Source organism: Eretmochelys imbricata, chromosome 3 (genome assembly GCF_965152235.1).
Source record: "Eretmochelys imbricata isolate rEreImb1 chromosome 3, rEreImb1.hap1, whole genome shotgun sequence".
NCBI lineage: Eukaryota > Metazoa > Chordata > Testudines > Cheloniidae > Eretmochelys > Eretmochelys imbricata.
This window is the reverse complement of record NC_135574.1, coordinates 209,304,352-209,317,697: the sequence shown is the minus strand read 5'-3', so window position 1 is coordinate 209,317,697 and position 13,346 is coordinate 209,304,352. Positions and strand designations below refer to the sequence as shown.

General features: G+C 49.8%; 1 protein-coding gene across 1 annotated transcript in view; it reads left to right on the top strand.

Annotated features, from left to right (window-relative positions):
* The window catches only part of MERTK (MER proto-oncogene, tyrosine kinase), a 72,097-nt gene extending 59,265 nt beyond the window's left edge, over positions 1-12,832 (top strand). The window contains exons 14-20 of the mRNA XM_077812205.1: positions 708-788; positions 3,802-3,894; positions 4,617-4,735; positions 6,907-7,016; positions 7,525-7,684; positions 8,195-8,331; positions 12,337-12,832. Of these exons, the coding sequence (XP_077668331.1) occupies positions 708-788; positions 3,802-3,894; positions 4,617-4,735; positions 6,907-7,016; positions 7,525-7,684; positions 8,195-8,331; positions 12,337-12,832 (1,196 nt within the window). The remainder of the gene's footprint in view (positions 1-707; positions 789-3,801; positions 3,895-4,616; positions 4,736-6,906; positions 7,017-7,524; positions 7,685-8,194; positions 8,332-12,336) is intronic.
* The last annotated feature ends 514 nt before the right edge of the window (positions 12,833-13,346 follow it).

Here is a 13,346-nt window from a genome sequence, read left to right as displayed (position 1 = left end):
TTGGCACAGGGACAGCCTTTCGCTGTGTGTCTATTCGGCCCCCAGCACAAAGGGCCCTGATCTCTCGGACTGTTGCAGTAGACGGGAGAACACGGAGGGCCAGTGTGTGCTCAGAATGCCTGCCCCAGGCCCTCACTGCACAGGGAGCCGGACTGCTCCTACATAGATCGCGTGCTGCCCTGCCGGGGAAGCATGGCCCCGTCTCTTCCCCATCCCCACAGGGATGATGTGTGACCCCAGCAGCTGCAGGCTGTAGCTGGGCTTGGGGGTGTGGAAGGCTCCAGCCCTCCCCTTGCTAAGCACCTTGTTGTTACCTAGCCCTGCTCTGCCAGAGCCGAGGCCCTGCCGCCATCCCCAGCTGCTACATCCTTTACTCTCTGGGCTGGCCAGCACCACGCTGCCTGTGTGAGTGGAGCAGAGCTGCAGTCTGACTGGTGCTTAGCCTGTCCGTGCTCCAGCCCCGTGTGCAAGTCCATCGTCCCCCCGGGCTGGGGACAGCCGGTCGCAGCAGCTGTGGTGTATCCAGCGCAATGCACCATCTCTCCTCTGGGTGTGGTGTGAGCCAGGCGCGGCATGGGCCAGACGTGCTCTGCCCTACCAGCATCCCTGCGACAGCCTTTGGGTCTCTCGTGCAGAGGCTGGGTGTGGCTGGGTGGTGCCGTGGGGCTGTGGACAAAGGAGACTGTTCCTTCTCTCCCGTGGTACAGGAGAGTTCGGGTCAGTGATGGAAGGGCACCTCAGCCAGCCCAGTGGCACTGTGCAGAAAGTCGCCGTGAAAACCATGAAGTGTAAGTAGCGGTGACGGCTGTGAGATCTAGTGCTGTTTGGGTTTTGTCACAAGATTTGCCCAGCTCGCCCAAGGCCAGGGATGAGAGCGCCTGGCGCTGTGGGTGAATGCCAGCCCAGCCCATGGGACCATTAACGTGGCTTGTTCTAGAGACTGCGTTGTCAGGCAGGGGATTGTCAGCCATAGCTAAGCAATAGCTGCTTGGATACAGGGTATTTCATGGAGATCAATGAATAACTAGGAGGAGGAGATAAGGACCCTCCTCCGCAATAATCCCCAGGAAAGGGCCCCTGGGGTCAGTGTCAGGTGATCGAATTGAGGGTAAGGGAAGACCTAGGGGAGACATTTGCTGTGCGGTGTCGCTGTGTGTGTCCATCCCTTTCTAGAGAACAATACCCCGTAGCCAGATCAGCCAGTCTGGTTTCTGGAAAGCGCGCTCAGTGCTCAGCCCAGAATTGCAAATGAAAACGAAGCAAAAGGATCTGTTCTCTCTGGGGGCAGGGAGCTGCTGGATGGCGACGGGGTTTCTTCTTACCCTTCTCTATTGAGTGGAGAATTCGCTCGCTGTTCTCCAGATTTCATCGAGTTATTATTGATTATCTGCGTTACTGTAACGTCCCCCGTGTGTCTCTCTTGTTTGCTGCCCCAGACAGTTCATTCCCCAGGCACTTTGCTTTTCTGCAGAATTTTAGGTGAGTGTTTGCTCCCCACCCAAGGGAAATGTCAAAACCCACCTCGTGCTGGACCTGCCGCGCTTGCAGAATCTGCCGTGGACATGGTAGTGTGGCCATCTCATAAAGCATTTCTGGTGTGTGCTGTGGGCAAGAATGCTGGAAAATGTCACTGGATGGGCTGCATGGTGCTGCTTCTCTTTCCAGGTCTCCTCCGCAGAGCCAACCCCTGGGCTCACGTCTGTTGTAGGTAAATTGTCCCTCCCCACGTCAACAAAGGAAAGCGCAAATTGCCAGCGTTTTTATAAGCAGTGCTGTAAACTAAAGGGACCCAGTCTGGGCTGTGTGCCGCAGGATTTACAGTAGATGTTGCACACCGCCCTGGGAGAGCACCCCCTGCTGGACGCTCACCAGGCTGCTGTGTTTGGGTCCCACACTCCAGACCTTTGTGGAGTTGAACTCTTCAGGGATCCGTGCTGCTTGAAGCAGACAGACAAGCAGCTAGACTTTGCAAAGGTTTCTAAGCACATGTACTCTTTGCTTAGATAGCACAGAAGATAGACAGATCCAGACAGACCCTATAAACGGTTCCCTGACTCTGTTTCCCCACCACTCTGGAGCGCTGTCTGGCTTAGGTCAGAGTCCACTAGGGGGTGGAGTTTCCTCCAAGGCACAGAAAAACTGGCCAGTCATGCAAGAGTTGAAGAGATTCAAGGGTGGAGCTAGGGCGCTGCTTCCTGATTAGCTGGTGTCTGCTCCGGCATGCTGCATGCATGCAGAGCCGGACCAGGGTGCCGAATGGACCCTTGGGCGCCTGCGGTGCACGTCGAGCTGTGACATGCATGGCCAGTGTTACCAGATTGCTGCACACGCGGCCACCCATGTAGATAGCCAGAAATACCCAGCAACAGCAAAACACCTGGCAAACAACGTCTTTGGACCGGCAACCAACAAGGCAGTAGAAAAACCAGCCAGGCCAGTCAAAAACCAGTCAGGTGGCAACCCCGTCAGGGAGTCAAGGATTCTCCTCTTGGTCATGGAGTTTCGCTCCCTCTACTTTGTGGCCAGCTTTCTTCTTTCTCGGCTGGTCCTGCAGTTAAAGCAAGACCATCACACGCTTTCCCACTATGAAAGCATGCCCCCTCTCCTGCCCACCTTCCCTGTGTGTCTGTGAGTCCACTGTGTTTCTCAGTTTCTCAGCCTGGGTGTTTTGAAAAAGCTGGCCCAACACCTGGTTTCTTTGTTCTGTTGTTCTGGAGATTTTCCACTCTCTTGAATTCAGGCTCCTGCAGACAACTGAGAGAAACCAGCTTCTCCCAGCCTTCAACCATCTGTCTGGGTCAACATGCCCTTAATGATTGGCTCTTTCAAAGAGACCAGGTCAGGGAGGGAATACCTTTTACTGGACCACCATCTGTTGGGGAGGAAGACAAGCTTTCAAACTACACAGAGCTCTTCTTCAGCTTGTCTTCTGACTCGAAGAGCTGTGCGTAAGCTTGAAAGCTTGCCTCCTTCACCAGCAGAAGTTGGTCCCATAAAAGGTTTTACCTCCCCTGCCATTTCTCTCTAGGTTGTACATGGACAGCTTCCCCAAATGGCCAGAGTAGACCAGGGAGACAGAACGCAGATCAGCATTTTACAGCGGCAGGACTGGAAAAACCAGGCAGAGTTTAGAAAAGAAACTGTCTTCCTGGGCTCTCTCTGCAGCACCTGCAGATAAACCGAGCACCCCTCAAGCACTCCAAGCAGGAGTTGCACCCAGCCCTAGAGCGATGATACAGGTGATCCAGGAAATGTAATAGACAAGGTGCCCAGAGATCACACAGACCTTCATGTCTGGGCCTGGGCACGGATCTCTTCTGCTGGAGCTCAGGGTAGCCAAGCATTGCTGCACTCGGCTGGTGCACCGAGACAGCGGCACGCTGCGTTAACACAGCCCACACCGTGCACTCTGTGGGAAGCAGGCCGTGCACAAACCCACCCACCCACCCACCCAGCTGTGTGAGCGCTGGACGCGATATTCCCTGCTCGCTTATGAACCCTAAACCGGAATAACCCTTTCCTCTTCCGTCACCCTCCCCCTGCTCCGACTGCTGCCCAGGAATAAAATGAAAGCCATGCAAAGCCCACGCTCGCTGCAGCAAACATCCTGATGCAGGCCTGCTACCCATCTCTTGCTTTCTGCCTGGTAATATCGTTCCTTTCTCCCTCGCCTAGGAGGGGGCTTTTCTGACAACTACCCAGAGTAGGAAGTCCTGGCAATAAGACCCATCACAACAGAAATGATTTGGGGAGTTTAATCTTTTTTTGTTTTAAGTGATCTCCCTTTTCTGGTGTTTTCAGTGGAGAACTTTTCCCAGCGAGAGATCGAAGAGTTCCTCAGCGAAGCAGCGTGCATGAAGGACTTCAATCACCTAAATGTCATCAAACTCCTAGGTACGTGGACAGCCCCCGGGGGGAGGTAACTTTTCCATCACAAGGGAATTTTGCCATTAGCAAAAGCATAGGGTGATGCTCCTCTCCGATCTGCATTGCCCATCTGCTTCCAATATTTTCCTCTCCCGAAATGCACAGGTTTCTGATTAGTGCATGTTAAATTTGACAGCACGTCTACATTCCAGCAGAGAGCAGCAGTCCAGATCCGAAGACGATTCCTGTAGGGAAAGGGCCTGGTGGTGGCAGCTGGGGAACAGTTCTGGGTTGGTGCTGTGTATTGCACCTTTACCTTTCTAGGCCTCTGCTCTCGGCAGCAGCCACTCTGTAGCTCAGAGCCTGCTCAGGGCGGGGTGATGCTGGGCTCTCGTACGGAAATCTGGCTTGGGTTCTTTCCATCAGACTGACTGACAGTGACTGCTGCTTGCAGCTGGGTACGCCCAGCACAGGGACCCCAGGATAGTGGAGCTGAGACCTGCTGGCCCAGCATTGCCAGAGCACGCGGACATCCCTGCCCTGATGTTCCCCTGTACCCAGTGAAGGGGACAGACAGGAGTGGGTATTGAAGAGCCAGCTACATTAGCTCTACGGGACCCACAGATTGCCCAGCCAAGGGCAAGCCCCAGCTTTCTCACCAAGCCTTCCCAGGACTCAGATCCAGGATGGGTGTCAGTCTAGGTAATGGCCTGGCCTGGTGCGCGATGCTCCTCTTCCATTTGTTCCAGGTGTGTGCATAGAGCTGAGCTCCAGGCAGATCCCGAAGCCCATGGTGGTTCTCCCGTTCATGAAATACGGCGACCTGCACAGCTTCCTGCTGCGCTCGCGGTTTGAAACAGGCCCCCAGGTAACGAACTCAGCTGTTGCAAAGCACTGGCACGCTTAACCAACAAGGCTGCTAGGAGGAGCTGATGCCAGGTTGTATTCAGCATTAATTATCAACCCAGAGCCAGATCTTCCAGTGCCTTACGTTGAACTGTGAAAAAACTCTGGCTTTATTTTTCTGAAACATAAAAAGGACTCAGGTTTCAGAGGGGTAGCTGTGTAAGTCTGTATCAGCAAAAAGAACAGGAGTACTTAGAGACTAACCAATTTATTTGGGCATAAGCTTTCACGGGCTAAAACCCACTTCATCAGATGTATAGAATGGAACATATAGTAAGAAGATATTTATACATACAGAGTACATGAAACAATGGGTGTTGCCATACCAACACTTAACAGACCAATCGATTAAGGTGGGCTATTATCAGCAGGAGAAAAAAACCTTTTGTAGTGATAATCAGGATGACCCATTTCCAACAGTTGACAAGAAGGTATGAGTAACCGTTGGGGGGGGGGAATTAGCATGGGGAAATAGTTTTGCTTTGTGTAATGACCCATCCACTCCCAGTCTTTATTCAAGCCTAATTTAATGGTGTCCAGTTTGCAAATTAATTCCAATTCAGCAGTCTCCTGTCTTTGCAAAACACCAGGGAAGAAATCCCACCCCGACTGAAATCAGTGGAATTTTGCCATTCACTTCACAGGGGCCAGGACTTTGCCCTGGAGATAAAGATGGCAAAGTGTTTTTACACTCCCTTCGTACAGCTGAGAAACTGAAGCATGCAGCGGCTGAGTGACTTGGCCCAGGGAGTGTCTGAGCTTTTCATGGTTTGTGAAGAATAAAACTGAGCTGCGCTTCTCCATAAGAAAAAGCAAAGGGAGGCGGGATAACGAACATCCACTGTTAGTGCAACACGGTTACATTGGCTCTTGGCTCTTCAGCCTCTGGGTCACCCTTTCCACTACTCACAACACTACCAAATAGAACAGGAGTGTTTTGCAGTCACATTGCCTGGGTGGGAACGCCTGCCCCAGGGTAGGGCAATGGGGAATTGGGCCCTCCATGTCTGGCTCTCTGAGAACCAGCTCGTGAGGTGCTGCCATGGTTTAAAGCTCAGAGATGTGTCTGTTTCTAAAAAGGGGGAATTCCTGTTTAAATCTTTTATCTATAGAATTCATTAGATGCTGACAAACGAATGAGATAAATGCCTTCGAGAGAAGAGGACAGGCACCCAAAGTGTTTCTGGAGACTATTCTGGCAATAAGATTAGTCTAAGTGCATAAGAATGCAAAAAATAGTCTGTCGGGTGCTTGTGAGGTTGTCCCATCCCCTCAGCGAGAAGGCCCTGATCCTGCCCCGCTGCAGGCAGCGGGAGCTTTGTCATGGGCTTCAGTGAGTGTAACTTCAAGCCCCGTACGAGGGAAAGCATGAGAGATCCACCTCCCAGAAGCTTTGTTAATGCCGAGTTCAGTGCCCAGACACCCCTGGTGTCCGGGGTCGCATTGCGGGGCTGGGAACGGTGGTTTGGTTTTCGTTCAGCAGAGCAGCCAGCAGTGGTATTTCGTTTTGTTGCAGTGGCCATGGTGGTAGCCTGGCAGATAATGCCTCCCATTGTTTCTACACTGCCATGCCTGGCACAGATTGTTTCCGTATCTTCCTAACTAAATAGACCCTGTTGTTTTGGTGAGTTAACCCCCGGCGGAGCACCAGTAAGACGCCACACGATGCTGAGAATCATGCAGCTGTGAGCAAGCGGAGTTTCTTGTGCTGTTCCTATTGGGCCGTGCTGAAATTGTTTCATTTACTCCTTGTGTCTGACAAAGAAGAGCTCTGACACTAAACTGATATGGTTTACCAGGCCGCCCTGAACAATGAAGTATTTCAGTGCTCCCACCGCAAACAGGTCTGCCTGGGCTATGAACCACGGGAAAGCTCGCTGGTAGCTTGGCATGTAACTATGCACTGATCAAAGAGAGCCTTGTCCGACTGGCCGCTGTGTAGAAATGGAAAATGTGTTTTCTCGTTTCCCTGGGGCCCTGGCCTGTGAGTGTCTCTGCTGAGGTTTTCAAGTGGCCTTAACTCTTGTTGGGCTACATGGGAGTTGCTGGGGTCCACTTGCAGCAGTGTTTGCCGATAATGTTCCAGCCTTCGCATGCTTCCTGTACATGCTAACCTCCTCCCTCTCTTCCCAGCACGTATCACTGCAGACCTTGCTGAAGTTCATGGTCGATATTGCGCTCGGAATGGAGTACCTCAGTGCTCGGCAATTTCTCCATCGAGATTTAGCTGCTCGAAACTGCATGTGAGTTTGGTTTCTCTGTTTCATTGCAGATAGTCAAATGCCAGCCTGTGCAGGCTCTTTGTGGTGTTTCTGATGCACTCACTTTAGAAAGAAACCTGTCACTTTCCTATCAAATCTCCTCGGTCTTGAGAAACAGCCAAGTGAAAACAGCTCATGTTTTAACTCAGAACGTGGTTTGTCAGACTTTCTCTTTCACTTAGTTTTCACGGGAACGGTAGTAGGCAAAAGGAAGTCCTGTGGCCTGTGCTATGCAGGAGGTCAGACTCGATGATCACAGAGGTCCCGTCCGTCCTTAACATTTGTGATGAAGGGTGGGCAGTAGGAATAAGACCTTTGCCAGCTGTTCCACTTTAAATCTTGGCACGTTTACCCTAGTAAGAAATAACATGGGGGGAGGGGTGCTTGGAGGCCCTGATCCTGGAGAAGTGTGAGTAACTTTGCACCTGTGAGCAAGTAAACATAGTCTTGTTCGGCATTCATTTTAACATTTCCTTGTAAACACGGACAGGTTACGGGACGACATGACTGTGTGTGTGGCAGACTTTGGCTTGTCGAAGAAGATCTATAGCGGCGATTATTACCGTCAGGGGCGCATTGCTAAAATGCCTGTCAAGTGGATTGCAATTGAGAGCCTGGCTGATCGGGTGTACACGACCAAGAGCGACGTGGTATGTACACCAGGTGCAGGGTCCCCGACCCTACCCTCAGAACTCCAGTCCATGGTAGGAGCATGTAATACAGCCAGTCGTTGGAAACGTTGATCGCTGCGGGTGTTTCTTAGCCCTCTGATTTTCATATTTGGATTGTTTTAATCGGCCTGTGTTGTTTTTGGGGTGTCGCCTACATTAGCTTCATTTGTTTTTGTACCCTGAAAATGGAAAAGCCAAATAAATGAAAGCATGAGGATTTGACAGTAAACAGAGCCACATTGATGAGTGGTGCACAGATCTCTCTTTGCTTGTAAAGGCTCCTGGAATAGGTTTATTGAGTGAGCCACTGAGCTATTGTAGGACATAGCATGTTATTTCCAGCTTGGAAACATATTCACACTATGCATATAATTATCCACATTATGCAAGATCCTGATGGGCTTTAGGAAATGACCTTTCCCCATGAAACGACTCATTCAGTCCTTCTGGAAATGTCATCTTAATAGGCTTTCCCTTTGTTCTTTGTAGTGGGCGTTTGGGGTTACGATGTGGGAGATAGCCACTCGAGGGATGACTCCGTACCCAGGAGTGCAGAACCATGAAATCTATGACTACCTCCTTCACGGTCACAGGCTGAAACAGCCAGAGGACTGCTTGGATGAGCTGTGAGTATTGATGTGGTACATTCGTACATGTGGACTCACTTTATCCACAGGAACATGTTTGCACTTGTCAATCTCAACTGTTTCAATAACACCCAGACTGTCAGCATTTACCCTCGCTCAGTGGCAGAGTCCTTGCTACGCGTCATTCTTCACGCTCTTCCCATGGTTTTGTGGCTCACTGTAGCTAATTGGACACAGCAACTAACGGCTGTCATGGATGTGTGGCTTAGCTTTCAAACGTGAACTTGGCTGAAACTTGGGGAATAAAAAACTCTGGCTGAAAGCTTATTGACACAAATTACTTCCATCCGTTTCTCCTTTACAAAATGGCAAAAGAAACATTTGGGGCCAGATTTTCAGACATTGTAAATTGAGGTAGGCCCACTGATTTCAGTGGGATTGCACTGATTCCCACAAGCTGAAGGCCAGAGCCCACTGTCTGCAGTGGCGCTCCATGGAGTCGCACCAGCTGAGGATCCGGCCCTCTGTTTTTAGGGTTTCTGATGATTTCGGCATCAACCTCAGACAAAAATGTTTAAAAATTTGAGTTTTAAAAATTGGAAACCATGAGCCTTTAATTGTGCAGGGGTTTAGTGAACAGCTGCTTTAGAGGGACACGAGGAATGTATTATAAATTAATGTAGAGTTAATCGGCATATCAAGTCAGTCTGTAACTTAACTCTTTTAAAATTTTGCTTCAGCTTGAGGGTGTTCTGGCTGCTAACTACCCCAGGCTGGAGTTGCCAAGAACTTTGTAAAGCCCAGTCTGGGGGTGTGCACTTGGAGTTTGGCTCTCAGGAGCTGAGCTGCTGCCACGTGTAGGGCTTCCCTAGCGTTCCCGAAGGAGCTGCTCCTGGAGGGGATCTTCAGGGGGCGTGCTGGGTGATACTGTTCACGTGCGAAATCCTATTGCTTTAAAAGGAAACTTGGATGATAAGGGGCCAGTTCTGCTCTCGAGCTCTTGTGCACAACCCCACTGAGGCCCAAAGAGATGCTCAGCATGGGCCCTTCTGTCCTTAACGTCTGTAAATCTATGGAGAAGAGACCTTACAATGTGGGTGAGCTCTGAAGGCGTTTTAAATGTCTGGGCAGCTCACAGAGGGGTTTGTATTAAAAGTTGGCTGAACTGCCAGAGTCTCTGAAGAATTCTTGTGTGCAGTCACAGCTCAAAATGTTTAAAACCCCCACAGGCCAAGGGGAAACCATGTCAATAAACAGGCCTCTGGAAGTTGCATAATAACCGTCCCTAAAAGGGAAGCGCTCAAAGATAGTGGCCAAAAGCCCGACCTGGCTAAACAGGCATTCCCTTTGCAAAGGTCTCTCCTGCTCTCTCCCCTGCTCTGTGCTGCTGCAGCTTGGTAGAGAAAAGCAGCCCGTCTGCGAACTCTGCCTGGCACACAGCTAGAGCCTCCTCTCACGCTCTGGCTCTGGGCGCGCTTGTTTGAATTTAGTCACAAGAGTAAACCGGACTGTTTCCCCACTGCTTTCAGTGCCGTTGTAACAATTGATTGGCAAAAGAGCTGCATGGAAAGTGTGATTGCTGCCAGGTTATGGCATCTTGGCATAAATTCAAGCCCTGAAGTCGTGGTTTTGTGGGTGTGCTATTTTAAATGCCCTTCCCTGAAGCGAGTCATGAATAAACCGTTAATTTGGATCAACCTCTTAGATGGCAGATGAGGGCGAATGTCCAAGGATTAATGGTTGTAATGTGTCACTGTTAATTTCCAATTAGTTATACCCTCCAGCATACACAAAAGGAACCTGCAACACTGTTTCTCATCAGGAGCAGATCCAGCAAAGTGCTACGTGCCCTCAACTCCCAAAGACCAGTTGGCCTGTAGCTTGGCCTGGATCGCTGCACTCTCGCTTGTGGCATCCGGCAGTACCGTTTTTAGTATTGTATTTGGGGCACTGAGTTCAGTAAGCATCAAGTCTTAACAGACATGATATCTTCCACTGTTGTTTGCAGCCTCGCTGCAGCCATGTTGGTCCCAGGACATTGGAGGAGTGAGGTGGATGAGGGTTTCTTCACCCAGCAGGTCTTAAAAGAAACAAACGTCAACTAATAATCAATTAATGATACAGAAATCCATGTAATTGGGCCCCTGAGTGTAGTTGTCTATAAAATTTAGAGAGAGAGAAGGTGGATGAGGTAATATCTTTTACTGGACCAACTTTTGCTGAGGTACAAGCTTTTGAGCTACAAAGAGGTCGTCTTCCGCCTGGGGAAGGCAGCAGAGTGACTGAGGTAAATACGGGTTGGGGCAGATTGTTAAGCAGAAGGGGTAACGCACGTTGCTGGCAGTCATTTGAAATGAGGTGGGCAGTTGCGGGTTACGTAGCTGTGCCTAAAGGGTTTGAGCGGGACAGTGCTGGCAGTGTTGTAGCTGTGTTGGGCCTGGGAAATGAGAGAGGGTGTATCTCAAAAGCTTGTCTCTTCCACCAGCCTCGCCCACCTTGTCTCTCTCAAATTTAGAGGCAGCCTGGAAAATTGTTGGTTTGGTTTTTTTTTAAAGGAAAAATGACCCATAGTTAAACTTTAAGTTGTTTTCAGCTGATCAGGGAGAGAAACGAGGGTTGATTAACACACTCTTCACATTCTAGTTTATACCGAAAGAGTGAAGAGAAATGTGCAGAGCATCAGATGACCATAAAGAAGCAGAGGCATATCTTTGCTTCCGAAAAGACCCCTGTCTTAGGCCCTGCCATAAGGTACTAGCTGGCAGTGTGCTGTCACTTCTGATGTCCTGGGTTCAAATCCCTCTGCCAGCCCAAAGGGGTCCGTTTCAGTTGCACTGAATGTAAAGATGTCTTCCCAGCACCCCAGTGAAGGAGTTAGCTTCATTTTACAGACGGGGAGAACTGAGCTATAGAAAGGTTACAGGTCACCAGCTCAAGGCCACCCAGTGAGTTGGTGTCCGAGCTAGGATTAGACCTTCACAATTCCTGGCTCCCAGTGTTGTCCTAGACTATTCTGCTTTTCCTACCGCTGTCAACTTCTGCGACTGACCGTGCTCAAGTGGCCAGTCAGTGATTTCTCTGTGAGCAACAGAGCGCATGGCAATAGTGAATGTGACAACAGCTGCCTTTCCTTTCCAGCCCGGAGTCAGCTTTTGTTGGTCACTGTAGGTGGTGGCAACGGAAAGTCTACGCTTGCCTGTCACCTCTGAGGTAGAAGAGTTCATCTAGATTCCTCCTCAGAACACTTTACTCGGAGGACATTCCCGTCCCCATCAAGCAACAAATACTCTGCTGCCCCTTTTGACAGGTTTCAGAGTAACAGCCGTGTTAGTCTGTATTCGCAAAAAGAAAAGGAGTACTTGTGGCACCTTAGAGACTAACCAATTTATTTGAGCATGAGCTTTCGTGAGCTACAGCTCACTTCATCAGATGCATACCGTGGAAACTGCTGCCCCTGGGACTCGAGGGCGATAAGAGAGGAACTCCAGTTGCAGGAGAAAGATCTATTTATAGATGTTGGTCAGGTGCTGGGCAGAGCCCCCTAGTTGAGGTTTGCTGTTAAATTATGGAATCGACCTCTTTGTTGACATGTGAAGAATGCAGCGTATCTTCCCCCAAGTGACACCATTTGTTATCGGAATAGCGATGGAATATTCTGAGAATTTACAAGTAAAATAAAGTTAAAATTAATATCACAAGGACCCTTTAAGGGCTGTGTCACCTTGAACCAGATCCTTTTTGTCCTGTGTGGGCTCAGCTGAGGCATTTTCTAGCTACCCCAAAGTTGGTGACTCTGGAGTACACCTTGTCTCTCTCATAGTCTGGGCCCACGACAATACTGCATAGGCCTATAGCAGTAATTTTGGAAGATAAATAGTTAGGAGCAATGGTCATTTTTCTCATAAAGGATAGCCTCTCCTTCAGCAGAGCCAGAAGGATGAAAGGATGTTCTCTTTCAACCACGGCTGTCCTGTGTGTCGTTCAGCACCATTTAGTGAACAGTGCAGCTTCCTGAAGAACTGTTCTATTTCCTTGTGCTTTCAGGTATGAAGTGATGTACTCCTGCTGGAGAGCAGACCCCCGGGAGCGACCTGCATTCCCAGAGCTAAAACTCCACCTGGAGAAGCTATTGGAAACTTTGCCCAAAGTGAGTGGGTCTGAAGATGTCATTTATATCAACACAAGCTTGCCGGAGGAGAGCGAGGAGCTGATGGAAGAGTCCGAATTGCCTCAGACAGACGTGGCTCTCAATCCCAGTTACGTAACTGTGTCCCTTTCCCCCAAGCCAGATACCACGGTTGTCACTGCAGATGTCCATGAAAGTGATCAGCAGGAGGAAAGGTATATCTTAAAGGGGGAGACAGACGAACAGACTGGCAGCACCCTGACTCTGGAACAGGGGCACGCCCCTCTTCTGCAGGGCACTGTCGCCCGAAACGGGGCCACGTGGTGTCCAGCCAGCCTGATGCTGGGCAGCTTGTTAGGAGATGAACTGCTGTATGCAGATGACTCTTCTGAGGACTCTGAAGTTCTGCTGTGAAACGAGAACTGAGCTATTCGGAGGCCAGACGTTTGCAGCGAATGTTTCACTTGGCGTATTTGTGTCTTACAGAAATAGCATTGTAAGGTGACTGGGCCATTCCAGCCGTCTAGCGAGTGGCCAAGGCAACACAAGCAATCTGAGTTTGTACAAAGTGATGTCTCTGTCGATCGACACCAGAGAGTTGGCAGGATTATGTTTTAATAAATCACAACCTGTGGTGGTCTATTTTATTTCTTCTTCCATTGCTGTCTTGGAATTGGAGTCTTTCCCTCTCCTGCAGCCGTTCCCTACGTTATAGCTCAGTGTTAAAACCCTGGTGTTCATGCTCTTCTCTTTTTTATTAAATGGAATAAGTGATAATTCAGTCTTGGGATGTTTCTGCTGTTTAAAAACTGCATGAACAGGGGCTAACAGTGTCAGAGCTGTAGTTACACTGTCCCCTTATACACAATCTGCCCTGCCCATGGGATAGAGCTGTAGAACTGAGCTCAGGATTTGGTATTTGGAAGGT